The sequence below is a fragment of the Venturia canescens genome, chromosome 3 (genome assembly GCF_019457755.1).
Source record: "Venturia canescens isolate UGA chromosome 3, ASM1945775v1, whole genome shotgun sequence".
NCBI classification, from domain to species: domain Eukaryota; kingdom Metazoa; phylum Arthropoda; class Insecta; order Hymenoptera; family Ichneumonidae; genus Venturia; species Venturia canescens.
This window is the reverse complement of record NC_057423.1, coordinates 1,080,849-1,103,569: the sequence shown is the minus strand read 5'-3', so window position 1 is coordinate 1,103,569 and position 22,721 is coordinate 1,080,849. Positions and strand designations below refer to the sequence as shown.

At 39.0% G+C, this 22,721-nt stretch overlaps 2 protein-coding genes across 3 annotated transcripts in view; one reads left to right on the top strand and one right to left on the bottom strand.

Moving 5' to 3' along the window:
• The window catches only part of LOC122408169 (uncharacterized), a 100,213-nt gene extending 83,434 nt beyond the window's left edge, over window positions 1–16,779 (top strand). Inside the window, exons 5-12 of the mRNA XM_043414801.1 lie at window positions 7,815–8,008; window positions 10,205–10,384; window positions 11,074–11,399; window positions 12,197–12,357; window positions 12,516–13,067; window positions 13,571–13,755; window positions 14,054–14,203; window positions 14,448–16,779. Of these exons, the coding sequence (XP_043270736.1) occupies window positions 7,815–8,008; window positions 10,205–10,384; window positions 11,074–11,399; window positions 12,197–12,357; window positions 12,516–13,067; window positions 13,571–13,755; window positions 14,054–14,203; window positions 14,448–14,567 (1,868 nt within the window). The 3' untranslated portion in view covers window positions 14,568–16,779. The remainder of the gene's footprint in view (window positions 1–7,814; window positions 8,009–10,204; window positions 10,385–11,073; window positions 11,400–12,196; window positions 12,358–12,515; window positions 13,068–13,570; window positions 13,756–14,053; window positions 14,204–14,447) is intronic.
• A 192-nt stretch (window positions 16,780–16,971) lies between these two features.
• Window positions 16,972–21,161, bottom strand: LOC122408172 (E3 ubiquitin-protein ligase RAD18-like). 2 transcript variants are annotated; one of them, XM_043414809.1, is made up of 7 exons: window positions 20,540–21,147; window positions 20,208–20,286; window positions 19,157–19,835; window positions 18,785–19,046; window positions 18,650–18,710; window positions 17,892–18,575; window positions 16,972–17,661 (listed from the first exon to the last, which is right to left on the bottom strand). In XM_043414809.1, exons 1-7 carry the CDS (start codon window positions 20,591–20,593, stop codon window positions 17,222–17,224), a joined length of 2,259 nt encoding a protein of 752 aa, XP_043270744.1. In that variant the 5' UTR covers window positions 20,594–21,147; the 3' UTR covers window positions 16,972–17,221. The 2 variants fall into 2 exon arrangements, with proteins under 2 accessions (XP_043270744.1, XP_043270745.1); XM_043414810.1 differs by having other exon boundaries at window positions 17,463–17,638; window positions 20,540–21,161.
• Window positions 21,162–22,721: the final 1,560 nt, after the last annotated feature.

The following is a 22,721-nucleotide window of genomic DNA, read 5'->3' as shown; positions in this document are numbered from 1 at the left end:
AAGTTCGGAGGGAAGAGTTGGCGATCTCGGGAGGCTGCGACACTTGTGTGTTGCAGCCCCTTTCTCCACAGTTATCTCACCCACCTGGCTACTACGCAAAAGTCTTTTTACTACTTTAAACTCGAAACGAAAGGACACGCCGGGAAGGAAAGAGAGTAAAACGGTAAATGAGAAAGAGGGAACGGGCGAAATGGAATGAAAAGGGAAAGAGGAGGAAAGGTATATTGAACAGCTGAGAAAAGAAGCTTTTTCAACTCCCTTAAAGTCCCAGGGCATGAGGATCGTCGTTTCACGAGTTTTCTTATCTCATATAGAGCCTTTAAACTCCTTTTCTCGTGTGCTGTCATCGACTTTTCACTAATCGTAACTTCTTTATTACTCCCTCGATCGAGAACTCCATCCACCCCTCACATGTGGTGCAAACACCAACGAAAATTTTTCTCTCTCAGCCCCCTCTCTACATATATTTTATGCTTTCCGTTGCAAACATTGTCAGCAGTTTCCATTCAACTCATCCAATTTTCCTTGGAAAACATGCACTTTTTTACTGCGGCCGTTTCGTATTTGTTGATCAATTTCGATTATCCAATTGACTTCTGCGGTGTTTTCATTCGATCAGAAGGTCATTTTTCATCTGTCCATTTCTGAATAGAGAATGAAAAGGTGTAATTAGCCGTTCAATCTAATATTTATCTACAACATTTTTCATTCAATGCTATTCAATGCTGCATTTCAATGCCGAATTTCAAAGCACGCGTACAAAAATTTACAAAAATGTGTCTCGATTCGCTGCTCCCACGGAATAAAACAACAGGAAAACTTTCAAAACCTGCAAACACTTTGAACGTGAACCCAGCTGCGTTTCTCGTGCCATTCCAATTGCTCTTTTATTTTTCGAGGGGCAAACAAATACGCGAAAACCTTCTATTTTATTGACGCACAAAAAGCCGGATGCATGCATTTTTCTGGAAACGAAGAAAAAAAAATATCGAGTTGTGACGAGATGTGAATAAATCGTGCCACGTACGCGAAATACAAAGTGTCGCTCGTGTTAAATTTCATACGCGATTCATGCTCCGATAGGACACCAACGCGTTTCTTTTTTTTATCAAAATCGACCTCGAGGCTCGAAAAAACATGACAAAACGTGTCAAGAGATATTGAAAACATATTTGAAACGATCATAATCGTTAGTACGCGAAAAAAATTGTACTTCATTTTTCCTTCAAATAAACCGATTGAAAAATTCGTCGAGACGTTAAATCAAAAGTAAAATAACGATAACATACACGCGAGTAAAGGCGCACAATTAATCAGCAGAGAGGCGTTGATTCAAAGTAGATAGCTGCGGTATCCTGCTCCCAGAATCAAGAGCGTGAGGAGTTGTAAAACCGCGAGACGGAGAGAGTGCAGAATTTCGCTGGAAACGGCATGAGAGAGTTAGGGAGACGCCAGTCCGACGTATGGGCCTCTAACTAGATTGAGCAGAAATTCTCTTGGTCGGTAATCAGTGCTCGGATCTATAATTAAAGCCCTTTATGGACGACGGAGGGATGCATACTAAACTCTTCGAGTACAAACCTCGCGGTAATGAAACGAGTATAGATATGCATTGCATGCTCGGATCGGCGTACATGCGTATACACATGTGAGGAGTTCTACTCTCAATTCGATCCGAGCCCTTTAAGTCCTTCATTTGTAAAGATTTACGAAAGGAAACTCTGAAAATAATCGATTTTTGCTTAGACACTATAGACGAGTCGAGTTTCGTAAAAATAAATGGGGGCGAATTAGAATAAAAATTAAAATACGGAGAAAAAAAAGTTGTAATTAAGAAAAGGATCAATAAATTCACGCTCTGCCAAGTTGAAATTCCCGGTGATCAAGAAGAACGTTCATAAATCCGCAGGTACATTCTCAAACGGAATTAATTGCTGGGGGCTTAAGGTCTAGTGGTTAACGACCATTCGGATTTAACCAAAGGTTATTAGCGAGTCCGCATATATTTCGATATTCGGCGAGAATGCCAACGAAGAGATAAAGGAAAAGGGCGAGTTAAAAAGAGGAGAAAGATTAAGGAAATTATAGCTCGTGAAATGGGGTCTCTCAATCAATTCGAACCTTTTCGAAAACCGAACAAAAAAACGCGTCGCTCCAGAATATAATTGTGAGGAGAAAAATTGTTTGGAAAATGAGAAAAATCGTGTCCACGAAAATCTTATACGGTTAGCCAAATACTTATCACTGTGAGACAAATGATGAAAAACATGTTTCCTTCTATTTCACTAACCCTCTTGAACAAACATTCAATCGCATTTATTTGCTTTCGAGTGATATAGAGAAAAGAATCGAATTGTATATAGTGCAAATAGCAAGCGCAAACATCGCTTGAACAAAGTTTGCACTCGGAGATTCCAATATAAGACACACGTGTTCGTCGAATCAGGAGCAGCGATTGCGAAACTTTTACTCGCCGATAATCAAACGTCGAAGTTGCTTCTTCCATGCATTTCTGCTCGATATAAACACACACAACTACACGAATGTATAAATAGTTATATGTGTTATTTCCAACAGTTTACGTGTCAGAGTTTAATCGAACCAATCGTCCATCGTTAGTAACTATTTGCGACCAGATTGTTGATCGATCTCAGTACACTAAGTTCCGGTACCTTTATACACACATCCATGTATGTAGTATATGTAGCTCCGAGATCTAATCTCAAACTCTCCGCGTACAGTATACACGTAAAGGAGGCCTGTTCGGTCAAAGTGGAAATTAGGTTGGCTACCACATCGTTCGACCAGTCGATAAGTACGGAGCGTCTCAAAAGTTGCTTGCTGATATGGGGTCGAAAGGGAGAATTTCCGCCGAGCACAACGCATTCGCTGTGTCTTATTCATCGACGTCTTTACTGTCGTTTTTCCTAGCAAAACAAAATTTTGAAGAATTTCTTTTCCCAGCAGAGTCGAGCCGCCGTTCAACTATGAACCAACTTTTGAGACAACCCGTACTTATATTTTGGTTCTCACCACTCAGCCATCCAAGCAAATACGTATCGGTGAATGTAGGTGTGCTGCACCCGGTAATTGCGAAGCCTTTTGTGCCTACGACATCCGAGTCCTGGCTTGCCAGCTTCCTCTCGAATCTCAATCTCCAGATTCTCCAAGCAACCGCAGCCGAGTGCAAATAACTTATATCATCGCTCCACATCGTTTGAGTTGGGAGGATAATTCGTCGCGAAATTGATTCTCGAGCTCCTTGGCATATCAATGAAACTTTATACGTATTGACTCACACGATTTGACGTGTAACGTTGTAGATTCAACTGAAAATGCTCTTTTGGCTCTTGCCAATCAGCCAATTCGTTTGTGGCTGCATTCTTCGATTATTTCATTTTCAATTACCTACATTTTCCTCTCGCGTCAAGCAATTATTTCGAAACGCAGGGAACCTTTTCTATCATATTGCTCAGTTTAATAGCTGGAGAAAACGGTGATCATTAATTTTTCACTATACCCTTCGGAAACGCTTTTAAGCAGCTGTCGATCCCGTTTTTTGAATTCCAAATGGATATCGACGCTCTATATCCTAATTGAATCTACTCGTCGGAATGACATCGAGGCCCATCTCATAGTACAGAGTCCGTTGAATTAATGATAACCATCAAATTATTTGTTTAAGAAATTTAACGAGATATTTAAGGAAAATATTGAAGTCATTTTTCCATCTGAAAATAAACAAACCAGTGGAAAAACGTTAATGACGTGAAATTTCTATTATTAAACTTCGTTTGATATGGTAAATGATGAAATAAGGTTTTGATCTCTTTTCATCCGTTGTAAGAAAATTTGAATTCTTTTGAATCGGCCCTACGAATATAGTGAATAACGTTTTTATTCAATCCTTTCGAACTCTGACGGTAACTTTGTGAATTAGAAAGTTTTCGAGCCTACTTCAAACTTGGTAACGTCTCGAAATACTTCTTTCGGATGAGGTTTGAATTAATGAAAAAAATATTCGCTCCTGCGCCGAATGAGACAACCAAAAGTCGAACTTTTGGCTTCGATTGTATCGGAAAGATTCTTCAAGTATGGAAGACGTGATATATCCCATAAGAACGGGTTTTACTTGTTTAGCGAATTCTCCTCACACCCCCGTACATCGATACGAATCTTTTAAGCTATGCATAGATTACCGGTAAATCTACGATCGTTAAGTATACGCGCCAATAAAGTTTCCGAGGTTCTTACAGCATGCAGATATCGGAGGCAAAACAGCGAGAATACTCGACGAATTTTATCTATAGATTATTTCGTGCTGCAATATATCTCCCGCATCGGCACGTGAAAAAAACTCGCGAAGCAGAATTTGTTTCGAGTTTTCTCAGCAATAAAAAATGCTTCATTAAAAATGAATTGGGTCAAGGCACGAGCACAATAAATTCGTTGAAACTACTTAACCAAACCGAAATGTGCTTTTTGCAGAAAACTTGGAATTTTCAGACAATTTGTAATCGTTTTTTAACAGATTAGTCGAGTGAAAATTTAAAAAAGAGGATTGAATAAAAAAACTTTTTCGAAAGAGGATCTCGGGCGAAAGGACTTGTGGAAGTTATTTTATTTATTTCCATTCACTTTGCCACTTTTCCTTTTGGCTCTCTGATATTTCGTCGTACTTTTAACGCGCGGTGTGGATACCTTTTAAAACGAGTGAGATGAGCTCGTCAGGATGAGTTTTAAAGGGAACGAGGAGAAAGAGAAATTCAGTCGTTGAGTCAAAAGAGCTATTCGATCGTTTTTTCATCATTCGTGATTCATTTTGTACGTTTAGCAAATCAAGGGGGAGGGAAGGAAACGAAGGCAAAAGGCTTTTATTGGCTCTTCCAGTCTGGCGGACACGCGAAAGCTGCTGAAACCCTCGCGAAACACTTCAAGTCGATACGCAATGTATATACATATAGAAATAAAGGAATGGAGAATCGGGAGCGATGAGAGGAACGTGGCCGAAACACAGAGACTTGGCAGCTCTTCAACTTTTGCCCTCCTCGCTTTTTCTCTCTACATTTACTTTTTTTGCACAATTGCAAGGCAAAGTCTTCGGCTGACCCGACTGTTAAATAAATATAGAACGTGTACTCGATACTCATATTTTTCACCGCTATCCTCTTTGTCGTCCAGAGGAAAAACACGAAATAATAAAAAGTACGAAACTTTCGAATATAAGAAATTTTGTTTCCGATCATTCGCGAAAGTTATTCGAGAGATCTTGCGAAAGAAATCAAACATTTTCTCGGTACCGAAGTATCAATACTTTTAAAAGATATATGATGCTTATAAGATACTTAAAAAAAAATAATAAATACTTCAAATACAATTTTAATATTTATAGATTTTAAGTAAAAAATTGGTTTAAAATCTCCGAGTGTAAACAACGAAGTAGATTCATTATTTTTAACATCATTCGAAAGGTTCCGAAGCAAAAGTATTTAAAAGCAAAGACTGTCCTGTTTTATCTGATTTTCGTATGAAACGTTGACATACGCTTGAGGTAGGAGTCAGATTTCCATATGTATTTTCATGGATGGCGAGACAAAGGGTTAAAATAATTTTCTCGACGATGTTTCCGTTCTCGTATCCTGATGCGATCAGTGTGTTCCGGAGCTGCTGGAATTCTCTGAAATTTTCTCGCGCAGGGCAAAGCTTTAAAGCGGATATAGCAGCAGGAGAAAACTCTGAAACATTGCGGACCTCGAGAGCAAAAGAGAAGAGAAAAAGAGGAGAGAATTTCCGGGAGGCTGAGTCGCGCGGCGGGTAAGTTCGCGAGACTGCTTTCGTACACGCCTTAAGGCTATACATCTGTCGTCACGAGCCTCCTCTCGGTGTGTGAATCCCTAGTCAAAGCATCGCGGAAAATTGGCACACACCGAAGTGAGTTTTACGTGGAGAATCGGAGAGAAAAAAAAACGAGAAAAAATGAACTTAAGCTCAAAACTCGTCTCGTTGGCACATACTATCGTGATACCAAAACGAGGAACGTGGACGTTGGACGAACAGAGAACGTGAGAGAGACGAAAAAACGGGAGCGTTGCTTCGCTTGCTTCCATCTTTTTTCGTCCTCCATTTTTTTACCCTAAAATTCACTCTCACTCTTACTCGCTCTCGCGTCTGTATATAGATACATATATTTGTGCTTGCTCTCGAAACCATTAAAAAAGTGATGAGAGCTCGCGACGGAGGCAAACACTGGAAGGTAATACTCGATTCAATTTCCTTTTTTGCAGCGAGCAAATTTCCATCAGGAGAATTCACAAATTTCGTTTTTTCAATGGAGCACCTTTCAGGGAACTCTTCTCAAGGAAGGTCAATTTTATCCTTTTTATTTGTTCGCACCCCGTGAAGTGCTCTTTAATTCTAGCAAAACCAACTCTTTGAGTGGCCAAACATGGACGCATGGAAATGACGAGGTTCGCGATAAAGAGAACAAATTTTTATACAAAACTGCCATCCTCACGATTGAAGGTGCCAAAAAACTTTCGTATCTAAATTTGACGAGTTTCGAAATCGTGTTTATATAGATATATGACATGAATTGGGCGCACGAGAGACCGAGAAATCGAAAACAAATTTAACTCGTATGTCCTCTCGTCCTGCTCCCATCGAAGGCAATAATTTGTTTTCCAGTTAGATTTTCTCTCGGTTCATCCTAACGTTTGAAACATACACGCGTATCTATTTTCGTTGATATTGCTTTCGGGGCTCTTCCTATATTTCATTTCGCGGATCAAAGAACACCAATCGTCGCACCAGTCTCGTCACGTGCGCGCGTTCCTGTGGGAAATCCTCGCATTTTCTGGCGCATCAAACAGAACGAGCGATATTGAGAGTATACCAGAGAAAATTCGTACGCGAGATAACACCGGTGTGAGAGACAGAGCGAGTGAGAAGCGCCAAGAGAGACGCGTGAAACGTAAATTACCCTTTGTAAAGGACGATCTCAATAGAGAGAACAGAACTGAACAATACGTGCGATACGTCAACGAGTTCAGGTCAATATCCGGCCGGTTTCGGGTCATTGCGAACCGATCCTTTTGCTGTCGCTGCTCACATCGCTTTCGACCATGTAAGACTATTCATTAGAAAAATAACAGAAAACTTAGCTTCGTGCTTTGATCGAAAAGTTAATCGGAGATACGATTTTCTGAGAAAATATTGCGTCTGATACGCAGCTCGCACGAAAAATGTTACGGAAATATGAAGCTTCGATAAAAATTTATATTTTTGTCCTTCGCGATTTTTAAAATAATTACGTTTCTGCTTATTCACTTTTTTCGCGCCACGAGAACGCTTGGGACCGGAAAAACGTTGTTTTACGGGTGCAAAGGTGTTTAAAAGTGAGTTGATTTATTTCACCAGCTGTTTCATTATTTCCATGCAATTATCGTTCTGTTAGTTTTCTCCTGACGATATTACGGACCTTATTCATAAAAAGCAACATCGCGTTTATGAGATTTTTGTGTCAAACGTTTTTTTCGCACAGAAACACAGAAATTGATTATACGCGGTTTATAACGAGCGCACGTTTTACTGTTCTGAATTGGAGTTGCTCGGAATTGTAATTAAATGATTTATGGAAAAATGTACCTTGCAATAAAAAGCTCGATCAAAAAAATGTTAACTTTTCAGATAAATTTTATCATTCAGAATAATAAAATGAATCTGAACGATAGAAATTTCTGTGAATTGAGCAATGAAAAATCATTCGATAATCTAAAACATTAATTTATCAATGCTTCAATATGATTTTGTTGCAGAAAGTACGTTTTGCGTAACCCTACAAAAAAGTAGCAGAGGTCTCGGTTTGAGCGTATCGGGGGGTGGTTCAGCTGGTCCCGTAAGGGTTAAAAGGCTTTTCCCGCAGCAGCCAGCGGCACTATCGAACAAATTGCAGCCCGGTGACATTCTACTAGCAGCGAACGGTGTTCCACTGACTGGCCTCACCAACTACGTAAGTGCTTTGATCAATGGTTCGTAGTTAACCCCGAAAACCCTCGACCCTCATCCCAAAAACCGTCAAACGAACAATGCACTTGTCGCGTTCGTAAATCTCGAAACGAGAGTCGAAACGATTTTCCGTAGAGGAGTTTCATGCGGTGTATTGAATCTCTCGAGGACGAGAGATAATTGTTCGCGGCCACGTTTGAGAAAAAGTTTCATTGAAAAAGAGGTTGGATCGGTATTTTATTTGTATTTTCATGACAATCCAATGATAAATGAGATTCTCGATTAAGGTAGATTATACCCGTGAGGTCGTATTTTACGATTGTCTAAATTGGATCGATTTTTACTCCCTAATTAAAGACATGATCACTCTAAATTAACGTTGGAGTTATTAATCCGAAATTGTAAATAAATTTGTTCAACTTATTTTTTTTTTTTGGCGAATGAAATTACAGAAATTTGAACGGGAATCCATCGCTAACAGAACTCAAAATTTTATTCGTCCCTGGCTAAAATACTATGGTTTTTTGTGTAAAAATTGCTTTAAAGAGCGCAAAGGTAAATAGATCAAGAAAAAAGTTTTAATAAAAAGACAGAAGGCTGTGACAGGAATGGACCGAGCGAAGAAGAAACAAAATGCCAAAATAAGTAAATCTTTGTTACTAGTAAGATAATCGTCTCGAATTTTTTCCCAGACCTTCATTATATGCTTCATTATTATTGTGTACTTTTTCATGATCTTCGTAAGAAGCGTTCATTCGTTATATGGAAAGATGAACGACTTTACACGCACAGCCCTGTGTCATTTTTGTCATCTCAATAACCAATAAGACGAGCCCTTTAAAATTTGAAATGCGTGTCAGTCGAGTACCCATTTAAATTCTGTGTGAATTTTAAGACATTCCTAAGAAAATCGTTTCGTGCGTGAACTACCTTAAAAAAAAAGCATGCCCGATGAACCATCATTGGATGTTGAATGTTGGAAATTCCTTTTCTTTTAAAATATCTAAATATTTGGTCAATCTTGAATAAAAGCCCCAAATAACGAGAACATTTGTTTTCGTAATCGTGAACCGTGACGAGATTCGGTGAGATGTTAACTGTCACGCGAATGCCGCTGTACAGTGGCTTATACCCAACGGATCCCCGTATATAGATCAGAGATTAGGGTTCTCGCGTGGTTCTTACTCAAGTGGAGCAGAGGACGAACCTTACGTGAGTTCCCACGCGGAGATTCAGGACCGTACAACGTTTCATAGAGAAAGAGAGAGAGAGAGAGAGAGAGAGTAAAGGAGAGAAGGAAGAAGCCTTATCTCGGTATACTCAAGTGAATCGAACAATTGCACGATGTAACCTATGGCTTTGGATCGTCATTGTCGTCAGTGGTGCGAGACTCCGGCTAATACGGCAATGTATGTACCACGTTGTACGAAGATTATCCTAGACCTGGGATCGTTGCATTTATATGTACCGAGTGTCTCAGAACTCGTGTTCGATTCTCCAAGGACCCGGAGGATTATCGTATTTTAAGGAGAATCGTCTTCAACCATTTTTTCTACGACCCTCGGTATGTGAGATATCAGTCAACGCGATAAGTGACGACCGACAGGAAACGTATCAATATATTTCCGCAATGTTATATATAGTAGAAATAAAGTCTTGAGCAGGATTTTTCTTCGCAGAATTCTACGGCTCGAGCATTCTCAACCGTGGGGACGGTACAGCTTTTATATCAGCCTCTATATATATTAGGATCCTGCAAGCAAGAGAAAACTAGCCACACTAGTCACGTGCTTATATCTTCCTCTTTGCACATTCCGATCGAGCGTGGTCGGCGACGTAGCAACTCGGTTTCTCCATCTCTCACTTCCTCTCTCACTCTCCCTCGTTTTTGTGTGCAAGTATCGAGAAGATTTACATAAGATTAGCATAATGCATGTCCCGATATAAGCATTGAACGGAACATTATCTGGCTGCGCGCATTATTGGATCGTTCCGAACACCAAGATCATGCGGAGAAACACGATTCTTCCTCCTTTTAGCTAAAGTTGAAGTCTTATCCCGCCGAGTATTACTCGAAGAATAATATACCCAAGCATCTTTTCTTTAGACTCCATCGCCGGAGAATGAGGAAGAGACTCGCTTGAGTGTATCGACGAGCAACAGCCTCTTCCTAATCTCATTTTCATGCTACTTGTTGCAGGAGGCTCTGGAAGTTCTGCGAACTACGTCTAGCACGGTCGAGCTTGTTGTTTGTCGTCTTCCCGGTGACGCGAGCATCACCCCACCTGGTGCACCACCACCACCTCCCGCCAGACGAGAACCACCACCTTCCTTGAGAATTCTCAATCCTTTGCCTCCTCTCCAGATTGAACCCTGCGGGGTAAGTTTGCTTTTTTGTTCCCACTATTTTAATGGACCTTCAGTCTTTCTCTTACAAGCTGAACAACCTCTCCATTTTCGATGAATCCGAGTCACTTGCTCAAAACAAAAAATCCAGCGTTCCGTACGGAATTAAGGTATTCTTCTCGCGTAACCGTATTTTTTGGTGGCGCGAATTGGGGCACTCGAAATTTTGACTGATTTTTCACCTCTGAGAAGTCACGGTTATATAGGAAAAGCTTCTGATTCCGCGCCATTTTTCCAACTTCAAACTTTAAGCATTCGGCAACCCTTTATTTTTATCGTCGCTATGGACTCTTTACATTTTTTCCTATCTGTGAGACAGTTTGTATCAGGAATTTAGAATTATTTAGTATATGAATTATTGAATAGAAATTTAGTGCGAATTTTACGATTTTTTAAGTTTTAATTCTCTATTAAATGTTCGATAACCTGACCTGAAATTTCGCCAATCTGTCCGCATGCACTTTCACTCAACTGTTAATTAAAATCATTTACTTGTAAAATACTCGGGTTCGTGAAAGGAATACCTTAACGGTCAGAGCTAAAAAATGGTAATTAACCGTCGTCAATGTCGATCGACTTCGATACTTTATTGAAACAAAAATATCGAGCTTCTCGCCATCTCTTATTCGGTGGATTGGATTGGTTACTTGGTTACTTTTCCAGGAATTTGACATAGAAATGACAAAAGTAGCTGGTAGCCTGGGCTTCACCTTGAGAAAGGTTGACAGCAGTGCACTGGGGCATTATGTTCGTGCACTGGTGCGGGAACCAGCCCTTAGTGACGGTAGGATTCAACCAGGCGACAAAATAGTCGCTGTAGACGGTGCAACTTTGTCACCAATGAGCCACGAGGAAGCTGTCGCTCTTCTCAGGCAATGCGGTCCGAGGGTGAAACTTCGTTTGTATCGTGACTTGGCCCAAACTCCTGTCTCGGCACTCTCGCCCACTGAGCCGGATCATCCACTCCGTCCACCGAGAACTAGTTTGAGGTAAGACCTTTGCACTTTTGTAACAACACCTCCTTCCCTCCGGTCTTCACTTTCGAAACTAATGCTTTGACGTATCCGAACAATATGCTGACGAGTTCACCTGAGCTCACCTCGGGGTAAGTTACATGTTCTGTGCTGGGAGCACGGGACTGAAGAAAGCAGGAATTTTTATCGTTCGTCATCGCCAAAGGATTATTCCGTCGCATGCAATGTTATGGATTCCAAAATCCTGTAGGAAAATTTCTTCGAGAATTTCTGTCTGGGATTCATGATCCGAGAAATATTCATGATTCCTAAACAATTCTGTGCGATTCGGAAGCCATCGTGAATCGGCTGCGAACAATGTGCGGGGACTTTCTCTTTCGTAATTCAAAGATCTGTCGAACAAAAGGTCCAAAAAATTGATTTTGTAAAGTGGAACACTCGCATCCTTTCGTTTAATCAAGTTAAATCTGTTCATTCAAGAAACTTTTAATCCCATCCTACCCGAGGCATCATTTTCTCGCGTATCTTTAGATTTCTATCTAACCGAGAGAGACTCAAGACTCATTGAGCGCGCATTCGTGTGAATGGGAAACTTTGCGTTTCTATGAAACTTCCGAGTCGTGTGAAATGAATTACATTAACGAGGATACGATGCTAATCGACGTAACGAAATCTCGAGGCTTCATTGACAATGGAATTATAAATAATTATAAACAAGCGGAGGAACCGGGGCATTTTGAATTTCGTTCGCTCTACTATCTTCCCCAAAGAAGCTTTCCATTCTAATTATACCGAGATTATACCATTTACAGACAAGAAGCCGTCGACATGTTGTGCGATCTTGCCGTACGAAAATTGTCTCCTGGCACGTCAAACGGCTCGACGTCGATCCAGACTTCCGGTGGCTCGTCCAACTCGCCGAGAAGACTTCGAAGACCTCCCTCGAGGACACCCACCGCAGACAATGAGCACGGTATATTTTCACTATTTTCAGCATCATTTTATATATGAAAGATTGAAAAGTCTGATCTTCAAATACAAATTGAAAATCGAATTGCAGTCAAATGATATTGCAGAAAAAATTCTAATGAATATCGAATTCAAAAATTCCCCTTTTCGATACAATTTCAGATAATCCAATTACGTTTCATCCCGTAAATCCATCGATAACGATCCAGACGGACGGATCGGAAACTGATCAATGTTCGATTAAAACTCAACCATCGAATTCTCAATCGGAAACGGCTCTGAACGACATAATCGATCCACCGCCACTGTACGACGTGTGTGACTCGAGCGATTCCTCGAAATTCGCGCCAAGACCGAGTTTCCTAAACCTCGGTGGGTCCTCAGAAAAGCCCCATTTCCAATTCAATGTCGAATCCGATTCGGAATACACCGGGCCTACTATCGTAACTGAGAGTGATTCGAATCTGACTGGCGAACGCGACTACGAAGACAAGCATCGCGTCACCGACCGGACTACTTTGTCGAGCGACGAACAAGACAACAATTTACCTTTCGAGCCTGCCTCAATGCCGCCACTCTTGTCAACATCCAGGACAACTAGCGGTGTTTTCAGCTACAAAAATCCGGCCTATCAGAGCGCCAACCCTACTTGCGGCGGTATCGACAATAGCGCTAAGAACAAAGCCGCGCATTCGAGCGATCAAGACATTCCAGGTGAGTGGGCACCGTGATAACAAAACTTTATAAAACATCTCGCTGATTCTCACGATTTCGGAAAACCACACGGTTTTTAGGTGCAAAATCCAATCAATTTTCTTCAATATTATTTTCATTTCACGCCAATATTGTCCCCTTTATGACAAACCAATGACAGACCATATCTTGAATTTTCTTTAGCAGTGAATTTTTAAGCGGAACACCATTTTTTTTCAACCATCTGATCAGAGGCTCCGAAATATTCTTGTCGAAAAATTAGGTCAAAAAAAATGCCACGTAGCGAAAGGCACGTACCGAATCTTTGTTTCTAATTTTTTGACTCTGCGTTGAGTCTATCTCGGTGTATATAGTGCGCGATTAGCGATAAGCTCTTATCTCGCCAGAGATATGGCCATTCGTATACTCACGAAACGGACACACACCCTCGCACACACCTGTACATCTGTATGCATATAAATACAGTTTGAAGAATAAGAGTATCGTTACTTTTGTCCAAACAGGCAAAGTTCTTGGCGCAGAAGATCCCGTGGGAAGCAAGGGTTTGCTCAAGTGGAAGGGCGTCATGTTTGCTCCCGACGACGACGTTGACGAGGAGTCAAGAGGGAAAACGGAAACCGAGGATGCCCCAACGGGAGCCACTAAGGAGAGTGCAACTCGACAAAATATTACGGACGATGGGAGCGAGGTGAGTTTTATTTTTGACACGTGTGTTCTTCATAATTTCATTTTTCAAATTAGATGAAAAATATTTTTTATTTTATCAACTTCTTTCATTAATTTTGAGGATTTAAAGCGTAATCCTTTTCCGGGAGATATTCATCGATTGTGAACAAAAAAATGTATCTTGCCAACGTTTTCTGAATTCGCTTGGACCTCCGATTGTCATTTTCCATCATTTTCTCGGGCCCGTTATTAATCAATGTCAGAATATTTCGGCGAGTTAATTAAAATCGGGATTTTGGGGGTTTGATGTCGTGACTCAGGTGTTTATGGTGGAATTGACACGCGGATGGAACAGCAGACTCGGCTTCAGTTTACAACCTGAGGGTAATTCTACCGTAATATCCGTGGTGCATCCCGATAGTGTTGCAGCTAAGGATGGCAGACTCAGGCAGGGTGACGTGTTAATTATGGTGAGTGATGGTCCATCGGAATTTCGATGGTTACGGAAAAATGGTAGTTCAGAATGTGGAAAAGTGTGCAAAAATGAATATTATTCTGCACGATATTCGTTGCAAATGAATTTTTAAGGAATCGAGCACAATCCTTTTGTTTCTTTCAATATTTGAAAATAATCCCGACGAATATTCTGCATTTTTTGTATGCAACTCAATGAACTTGTTTTATACTTAATCATATCGTTTGATTTTCTCGTAGGTTAACGACGAAAGTGTGGAAAATATGCCGACTGCAGAGATAATAGACTTGTTACGAAAAATTCGGGGTTCCATAGGTATAACGGTGATGAGAAAAAGCAAAAAGAAAACTGTATCGTGATAGAGTTGAGGGAATGAAATTCCTGTGAGATAAATCGAAAGAAAGAGCTTCAAGGAGGAAAATAGAGCTGGGAACGCGCTCTGGCTCTGAATAAGATGAAATATATTGATGCTGTAAAATCAAAAAATCAAGCAAGCAGGAGCAACTAATGAAGGCTAAAAATCGAGAATGAAATTTAGCATCCAAACGACCTTAATCTGCCGGAGAGAAATGATTTCTCATTGTCCGCATGCGAGAAACAATTCCTAGCAAATATTTACAAAATGATAGAGTCAGGAATGAAAAATTGATCAAATAAAAACATATATAAATGTATATTTGTCGTTACGAAGCTGGACAATAGAACTTAAAAAAGTACACAATTGCGAAACGTTCGTGAATAAAGCTCTCAAGACTTGAGAGCTGTATTATTTATGTCTCGAAAAAGAAAAGCAAAATATAAGCGTATGATGGAAACTGATGAATTCATTGAAACCGAGAAGAAGAACATACTTTGTTAATCAAATAGTCAATCAAAATAGTTATATATTTCCTAAAGACGTAATTTTCGAGAACGTTGTATCTGACTAAATTGTTCATATACGTGTGTAAATATAAAAACCGTGCGACTTATTACTTTCGTTTGAAGCATATAAAGAAAAAAATCCGAAAAAAGAAAATGTCTAAAAAAAATAGAAAACACAAAAAATCAATACATCTGCAGCGAAGAACCGTGCAAAGATCTTTGTCTGTTTGGCAACTCAGAAATTGTTAAAAAGTTGAAATATCTCAAATGATTTACCGAAATTTCGTCGCGTTGAACGAAAATAATCTACTTCGAGTGCACACTCCAACTACTCGATAAATTTATTCCGATATATTCCGTTCGTTTTCACCACTCGTGTGAAAATGTTTCAAATATATATATATATAAATACACGGCTTTAATACATATCGTTTAATCAAGAGGCAACTTAGACTCTCAGTCACCGTTAAACGTTTATCGAGTCTTGAACTCATGAAATTCGAGTGAAAACGTCCAGAAGAATGAATATTGAGACGAGTTTAAAAAAAAAAAAAAAAAAAAGAGAAATCACGTAGTTAATAAACAAAAATGTATAAATGCCTATATTTATATAAATACGTTGTATGAGAGAAAAAAAAATACGTACGAGGCATTTCACGTCACGGAAGACTGAAAGCAAAATTGCGAAGTTGTTCAAGTGTTTTTCTTCGAATTTATAAAATTCGAATAGACACGTTAAAAGGTATCTCGTGAATGGTGGAACATGTAATAAACTGGTCCGAGTGAAAATGGCCGAAGATATTCTCGAGCGCGTAAAAGTTGACTGGAAAACTTCATATATATTTATTATATATAAGTATATAAACATAGAAAATGGTATGTTTGAAAAGACTGTGTTACGCGATCTATCTGTTATCGAATTAAATGAAACTTCGTCGTTCATAGATCTTCTGAAAAGTATTTGTAATTTTTTGTATCAACTTTTCGTTCGAATGCAGAAAAGCTATTAATTCCGTTGGATCGTTACGATACTTGGCGTATTGTGTTCGATAGTAAATTCGCTGCCTGATTTACGAAGCTATATACGGGAAAATTGTACAACAAACACTCGAAAATAAGAAGAAAACAAAAGACAGTAAAACAAGCAATTTACTCGTTTACGGCTTGATTCCTTGCGGTTGATCCACCAACAATTCTGTGAATCTTTTGCAAAAGATCTCTCTTTCTCACTTTCTCAATCTTTGGAATCGCGAGAACATATTTCACGATCTTAATGAAACTCTACGTTTGAGTATTATAAAAGAAAAAGAAAATACATAAAAAATTGACAAAAATATGATTGCGCGTCATCTCGTTGAGAGAAACGTACGTAAATTAATAATCAATAAATGTGATAGCACTTTTAGGATGTTAGTCATTTCAAATCTCTAATAAACGTTAGTAGACATTATTATTATTACTACCGTCAAAAACAGGATGGAAAAAATCGGTAGCTACGATACCAAAGTAACGTGTAAATAATTATCGAAAGAATCCCCTTTCATCGTTACAATTTAAAGCTTATTAAATTATTCTTAATACCTGTATGAAAAAATTAACAGAATTATGTAAAAACCCGATCGAGTTATTGTCAACTTAAAAATAATAACTCGAAGCAATGTTGTAATGGATAATTCAATAAAAACATAAAATCTGCATCTTTGATAAGGACTGGTGTCGAAAATCACTCGGAGGAATCTCGAAACACTTTTTTATATCCCTCTACAATTGGAGAAACGAAAAATTGTCGTAAATCTTCAAGTTATACTTTATTATGGATATTTTAATTTTCAATCATTTTTCAAAATTGGGAGACGGTATCGAAATTTTCGAGATTGTAAAACAGACCGAGAATGGTGATTTCGTTTAAGCTACATTCATTTATTTTCTTCGTAAAAAAACTACTAACAATACATTTATTTACACAGAGTAAGACTGTTTCTCTTTGGTATAAATAAAAGAAGAAAGAAGTGAAAAGAAAAAAGTACGTCAATTCTCACTCAAACATTTGAATGAATTTTGACAATGGGAATTACAAAAATACGTGTACATAGTTTTAAGGCACAAAAATAGCAGAGCAGGACGGACATAATTGAGATGGAAAATGTGATCAATTTTTAGCGTTAGTAGCAGTCGTTGAGTTTACGAGACGTTTGCGAAGAGGTCGTCTCGGCGGATCAACCGTTCCGATCTCTTCCGGCACTGCTTTGCGTCGTCTTCGACGTTTTAACGGGCTGTCCACTCGGGAAGGTCGTGATGAACTTTGTTCCTCTTCCTTAACCTTTTCTGATTCTTCCTTAAAAATAGTCGACATCGATGTCACCATTTTCGTTTTACTAATCTGTTTTTGCCCATGCAATGTCGGCTTTTCCACGTTATCGACGTTTGGAAAACGGAGACACTTTCTTTTTCTCAGAGGTCGATTGACTCCTTTATCGCACGACGTCTCGATCGATGACTCCTGATTCTCTTTCTCGCTTTTCGATCTTCCCTCTTTTTCAATGTCTCCATTTTTTGTTACCGAATCCTGCAGTATTTTTGTTTCAGTCTCTGTTTGATCATTTAAAAATTCGATATTAAATCTCAAATAATGCATAAGTTATTCGTTTCTTCACAAGATGAACATTTATTGTTCCACACGGATCCGGTCAACGCGAGTCGCCGACCAGTCATTTTTCATTCATTGGTAAAAAAAAAATAATAATTTTTATCATTTATTCGGATGTCATAAAATAATCAATCAAATTGAAAAAAAAATCGAATTCGTAAACTTTACGTACCAACACCATCGTGTGTAGCATCGTTGCTCGACGAGTCATAAGTAAAATCCTGAACAATCGACATAGCCAATTTGTGTCCTGCTAAAATATCCTTCTCTTGGTCGTTCGATTGAATAAAATTGTTTGTCTCTTGATTACTAGCTCGGAGTGAAAATTTGGCGCGTTTTGTGGTGTGAGAAATAGTGGTGTTCGGACTAGGTGGAATGTAATCTTCATCGCTCGTTTCGTTGTCTGTAGTAGCGGAATAAATACTCTTGTCCGGTTCGTCTTTTTCTTCCGGACTCGGATATTCTTGCGATTGATTTTTATTCTCTTCAAAAGTTCGGGAGCACGATTGACCCGAAGTCACGTTTTTTTCAGGACTGCTCTCTGAAACTGCCATTTCAAAAGAGTGAAAATTAACAGTATCGTCGCTTGTGTAATGCTGCAATGGACACGAGGATTCAGAGTCCGAATCATAAAACGTCGCTTCGTGAGCATGGATCGAATAGTACATCGGATCATCCTCGATCGCGCTCGATGTTTCAACAGTTTCATTGCTTTCAGCTGGTTGCACTTCTGACCGAGCTTCTTGACTTTCAATCTCTGGTTTCGATATCAGGGATCTTCTAACTGGTCGCTTCTTACTTTCACGTTCCCTTATGGATGCTATTAAATCGTTAAAATTTTGGCGATTCGTTTCCACTGAAAAAAAAAAATATATATAGATATAAATTAAATCGACTGAGATTAATCATCGACGTTGAAGTCGAACTTACAATATTTTTTTTGTGCCTCTTCAATCGTGTTTTGTTCACAACTTCTTGTGACTCCCAACCTCTGAAAAATGATTTATTCAACATTAAAGATAGTTTTATAGCTCTTTTCTAGTCGCACAACTATCAGATACTTACATTTGGAACCTGGGACATTTTCAACATTTTCTTCTCCAAGTTCTCGTCGTATTCACATTGCTTCACCAGTGCTTCAATTGCCCTTGGCTCTTTTTTGTCGCACTCAGCATTGTACAGTGTCAAATATCGATGAAAACGCGCCTCTAATGTTTTTCTGTCACCCTGCGTTGGTAAACCTAGCTCCTTTACTTTTTTTCGCAATTCTGCGTCTTTCATTAAGCTGACTACCAACTTTGGCAGTGGCTTACGTTTTGGCTCGATTCTATAGAGATGTAAAAATATATTTTGTCATCAATTTTTCAGTAAATTGCAATGTATATAACAAAGTTAACAAAAATTTATTTGAAAAACGAAAACGACGAGTCTTTGTACTTTGCTACTTTCTGCCCGATAGTTTCCCTCTTCAAACAATCATCCAAATGTCTGTTGATATGCGCTTCTGGGACTTCAACGGCACACACCGGACAAGGAACAGATTTTCCGTTTGTGACAACAGGAACCAATCTTTTTCTGCTTTTTGGAGTGAAAATTTTTGCAATTTTTGTTCCGCTACTTGTGCTTGGACTGGAAGTGATTTTTTGTTGCACAGCAACAAACGTTTGAACTTTTTCAGCTCTGGGTGAATTTTCCATAGTTCGAACTTGTACCAGTGCGGTTTTTGGTGAATTTCCAAACATGTGACCCTGTTGGAGCTCAATTCTGGGGGAATTTTCAAACACGCGAACTCGCTGTGGTTCAATTTTGGGTGAATCTCCGAACACTTGAACTTTTTCTGGCTCGATTTTTGGTGAAACTTTTTTCAGACATTGATTCGTTCTTGCCGGTCTGACCGGTGTAGATGCTACCGAATCTTCCTGGTTGGCATCTTCGTACACAGCTACTATTCTTGCATCAGTAATGCAGGATGCAAGTTTTTCCCGGACTTTACCAAAGTAAGTCACAATTTCATCCAATATTCTGTTTGTGTGCAAATCCTTCTCGAACGTTTTCTCAAAGCATGCCGGACATTGAGTTTTGAAGTGTAAATATTTTCTGATGCACAACGAACAATCTGGTATTTCAAAGTAAAGTAAAAAGTAAAGTTTACAAAGAAACACAAGAGTTGGAACTTGGAGTGAAAGTTTTTGCGATAAAAATATTGAACATGATAAATTGATATATCAAATGGACATTCAAGAAGTAATAATAGGAAAACAAAATGAAAATCACATTTTTTGAATTTGTGATAAAACAATGCATTCTCTTAGTAGCTTTGTTATGTTAAATAGTTGCATTCAAATTTTTGCTGTTTTTTTTTTGTAGCTAATCTATGTTTTTACTTAATCCTATCAGGATTTAATCTCTGTTTCTTTTGAAATGTTTTATCACAAAATCAATGCAAGTGACTTGAATTTTATCAGCTGACCAGTGATAGCAATCTTACAGTTGTGGGAACAAGGCGTCATCACAGATGTGTCCATGTACTCGTAGCAAATGCCGCAAAGTAGTAATTCTTCTATTCTCTATGAAACAGTCACAATTGAAAAAATTAGGTTCCACAAAGATATGGGTAAATGGATAAAAAATAAAATGATTAACGATAAGGCGATGAAGATAGAATTCTAAGCATTGAAAAGGCAAGGAATGTTTGAAACTTGAGCCAAAAATGTTTACATTGGAACTAATTTAATGCAGTAGTTGGAAATCGTATTGGAAAATATTGCAAAAAATTTTTCTCGAGAAATGAATTATTGGATTGAAACAAGGAATAAATACCTGAAGTTCCGAATATTCTTGAGGCCATTTTATTTGGGCTAATTTCCCCATCATTCGTGTGAAAGTAAACGCTAAGCGACTTTCTATAAGGTTAGAATTCGAGATCGGTGAAATTGATCGGGCTCACACGTTAATTAATACGTTTGAAAAATCGACAATGTTAAGACTCATCGGATACATTTGGCACAGAACTTGTAATCAAGAAAGACAGCTTCAACGACCAAAATAAGGATAATGCTGTACGTCAACAAAGAAGCAAACACTAAAAAAATCAACAGAAACTTAAAATAAAAAAAAAAAGCAATAACTCATGTGAACCCGTTTTTTGTTACTACTTTATGAGATGTGTAATTCCGATAGTCAACTATATGAAACCGTCCGCTTGATTTTGACTTTCGTTTTTATTTTTTAAATTGTTACGATTGTTGGTCGTTAGTACGTGAATGTTTGATTAATTATAATGTTTATACAACAATATTTTTGGACGAAAAAACTAAACAAAAACGAAACACGAAATAAAACTCTTTCAGACGTCAATCGATCCGGAATCGTTTGTTCGAAACAATTAATACTTTTCAAACGCTTGTTTTGATCATTGATCATTTCCGAAAAATCAATAAATAAAAATAAAATGTGTGATGAAATCCATGCGACAAGCGGTACACTTTCATTGCGGTCACGTACCGTCCAACGTCGGCTTGCTAGCTCGGTAATTCGAGCTGATAGTCAACTCGTGTAGATCCCGTTTTTACCGACAGTATATTAGATAGAAATTCCTGAGCTGAACTGAAAGGTGGGGACGAAAATCAAGGCGAGTTTCTGAGACTGCCTACATTTTTCAACAGATGACAGCTCTCGCATGATTTCGGGACCGTTTCGTGACGTTTTCACAAAAGCCAAGTATTTTCCTGATTAAAATATTGTATAAATCGGACAGCCCGGCAAATGACTAGAAAATCTAAGCGAATTTATAATTCTAATTAGAAATTGCCGTGTGTATCTATCAATAGAAATGAATAAAAATCGAGACTGTTGATGAAAATCACGTGTACTCTGTGAAACTAATTGTGTCAAAATGGCTCTTCGGAAAAGTGTCGCTCTAAATTAAATTCAACGAAAGATAGCTCGCAGCTCAGACTCCACGAAGGTGTTGAAAAATTAGTAATTTTGCTCCACATAAATAACGTTGAGCTCGGAAATTAGATAGAAAAGATAAATCGGTTTTGTGTGATATTAAAAAATATTTAGTTCTTTACAGTCTCGTATAACTAGTTGTTGAATGAATAGCCACGGGGTGAAAGTTGGAGACTGGAGGATTGAAGTGAAAATATTATCTGAAAAAGAGCGCAAGATCCAGCAGCAAAACAACCAGAAGCAATGGTAATGCAATAGAGGGAGGAGAGAAGGGTACGACGAGGGGAAGCAAAAGAGGGTTACAGGAAGCCGAAGGTATATACGGGAGAGTGGAGGAGTCATGGCTCCCGAGATAAATAACCGGGCAGTAATTGCGTGCGGAGCGATACCATATTTCATACGCGCTATAAGCCATAACTTAGAAGGCAATTACCGTGAGTACGTCATTTATCATAGCGCGCCGGCGGAAGCCGTGACGGCCGGTGGCAAGGGCGGGCGCACACGGTGGTTGGCGGACTTCTTCCCTCTGCTCAGTAGCAATGGGATGGGGGATATACAGAGAGGCGGGGATCACGGAGCACATACCACGACCGAATGTCATTTCCATGAAGAGGACGAATCAACACCTAAGATTTTTGTCTCAGCGGGATTTCGAGGATGTGTGTTTCGACATTTGTGGGGGATTCCCATTTTCATGGGAGATTGGGTTTTTGGGTGTTCAACACTTAAATATTGGATGAAAGCGAATCTGGGTAAGTGAATTGAAATGAATCCACGTTTGATAATCTTGCGGATAAATTTGAATGTGCATTGGAGAAAGGAAGAAATCCCTTTGAATGGGGAAGCAAACGCTGGACAATGCCATGATAACGGAGCCCGAGGATACAAGACGACTGTGCTTCTAGCAAAGGGTTAGTTGCATGTGGGATTTAATAACATCGGTCGCAGGTGTCTGTATATGGTGGTAATAACTGTTCTGGCAATAATGGGCGATGGTGGTAGGTACATACGCACGTAATATGTATGATCATAACAGGGTTCTCTATAA

Excerpts from the sequence above, each read along its gene's own strand:
- LOC122408172 (XM_043414809.1), bottom strand. The coding sequence starts at position 20,593 with ATGATGGGGAAATTAGCCCAAATAAAATGGCCTCAAGAATATTCGGAA. Across the intron at positions 20,287-20,539 it reads AAGAATATTCGGAACTTCAG|AGAATAGAAGAATTACTACT; the intron begins GTATTTATTCCT and ends ACTGTTTCATAG. Across the intron at positions 17,662-17,891 it reads TGCTACACACGATGGTGTTG|AGACTGAAACAAAAATACTG; the intron begins GTACGTAAAGTT and ends ATGATCAAACAG.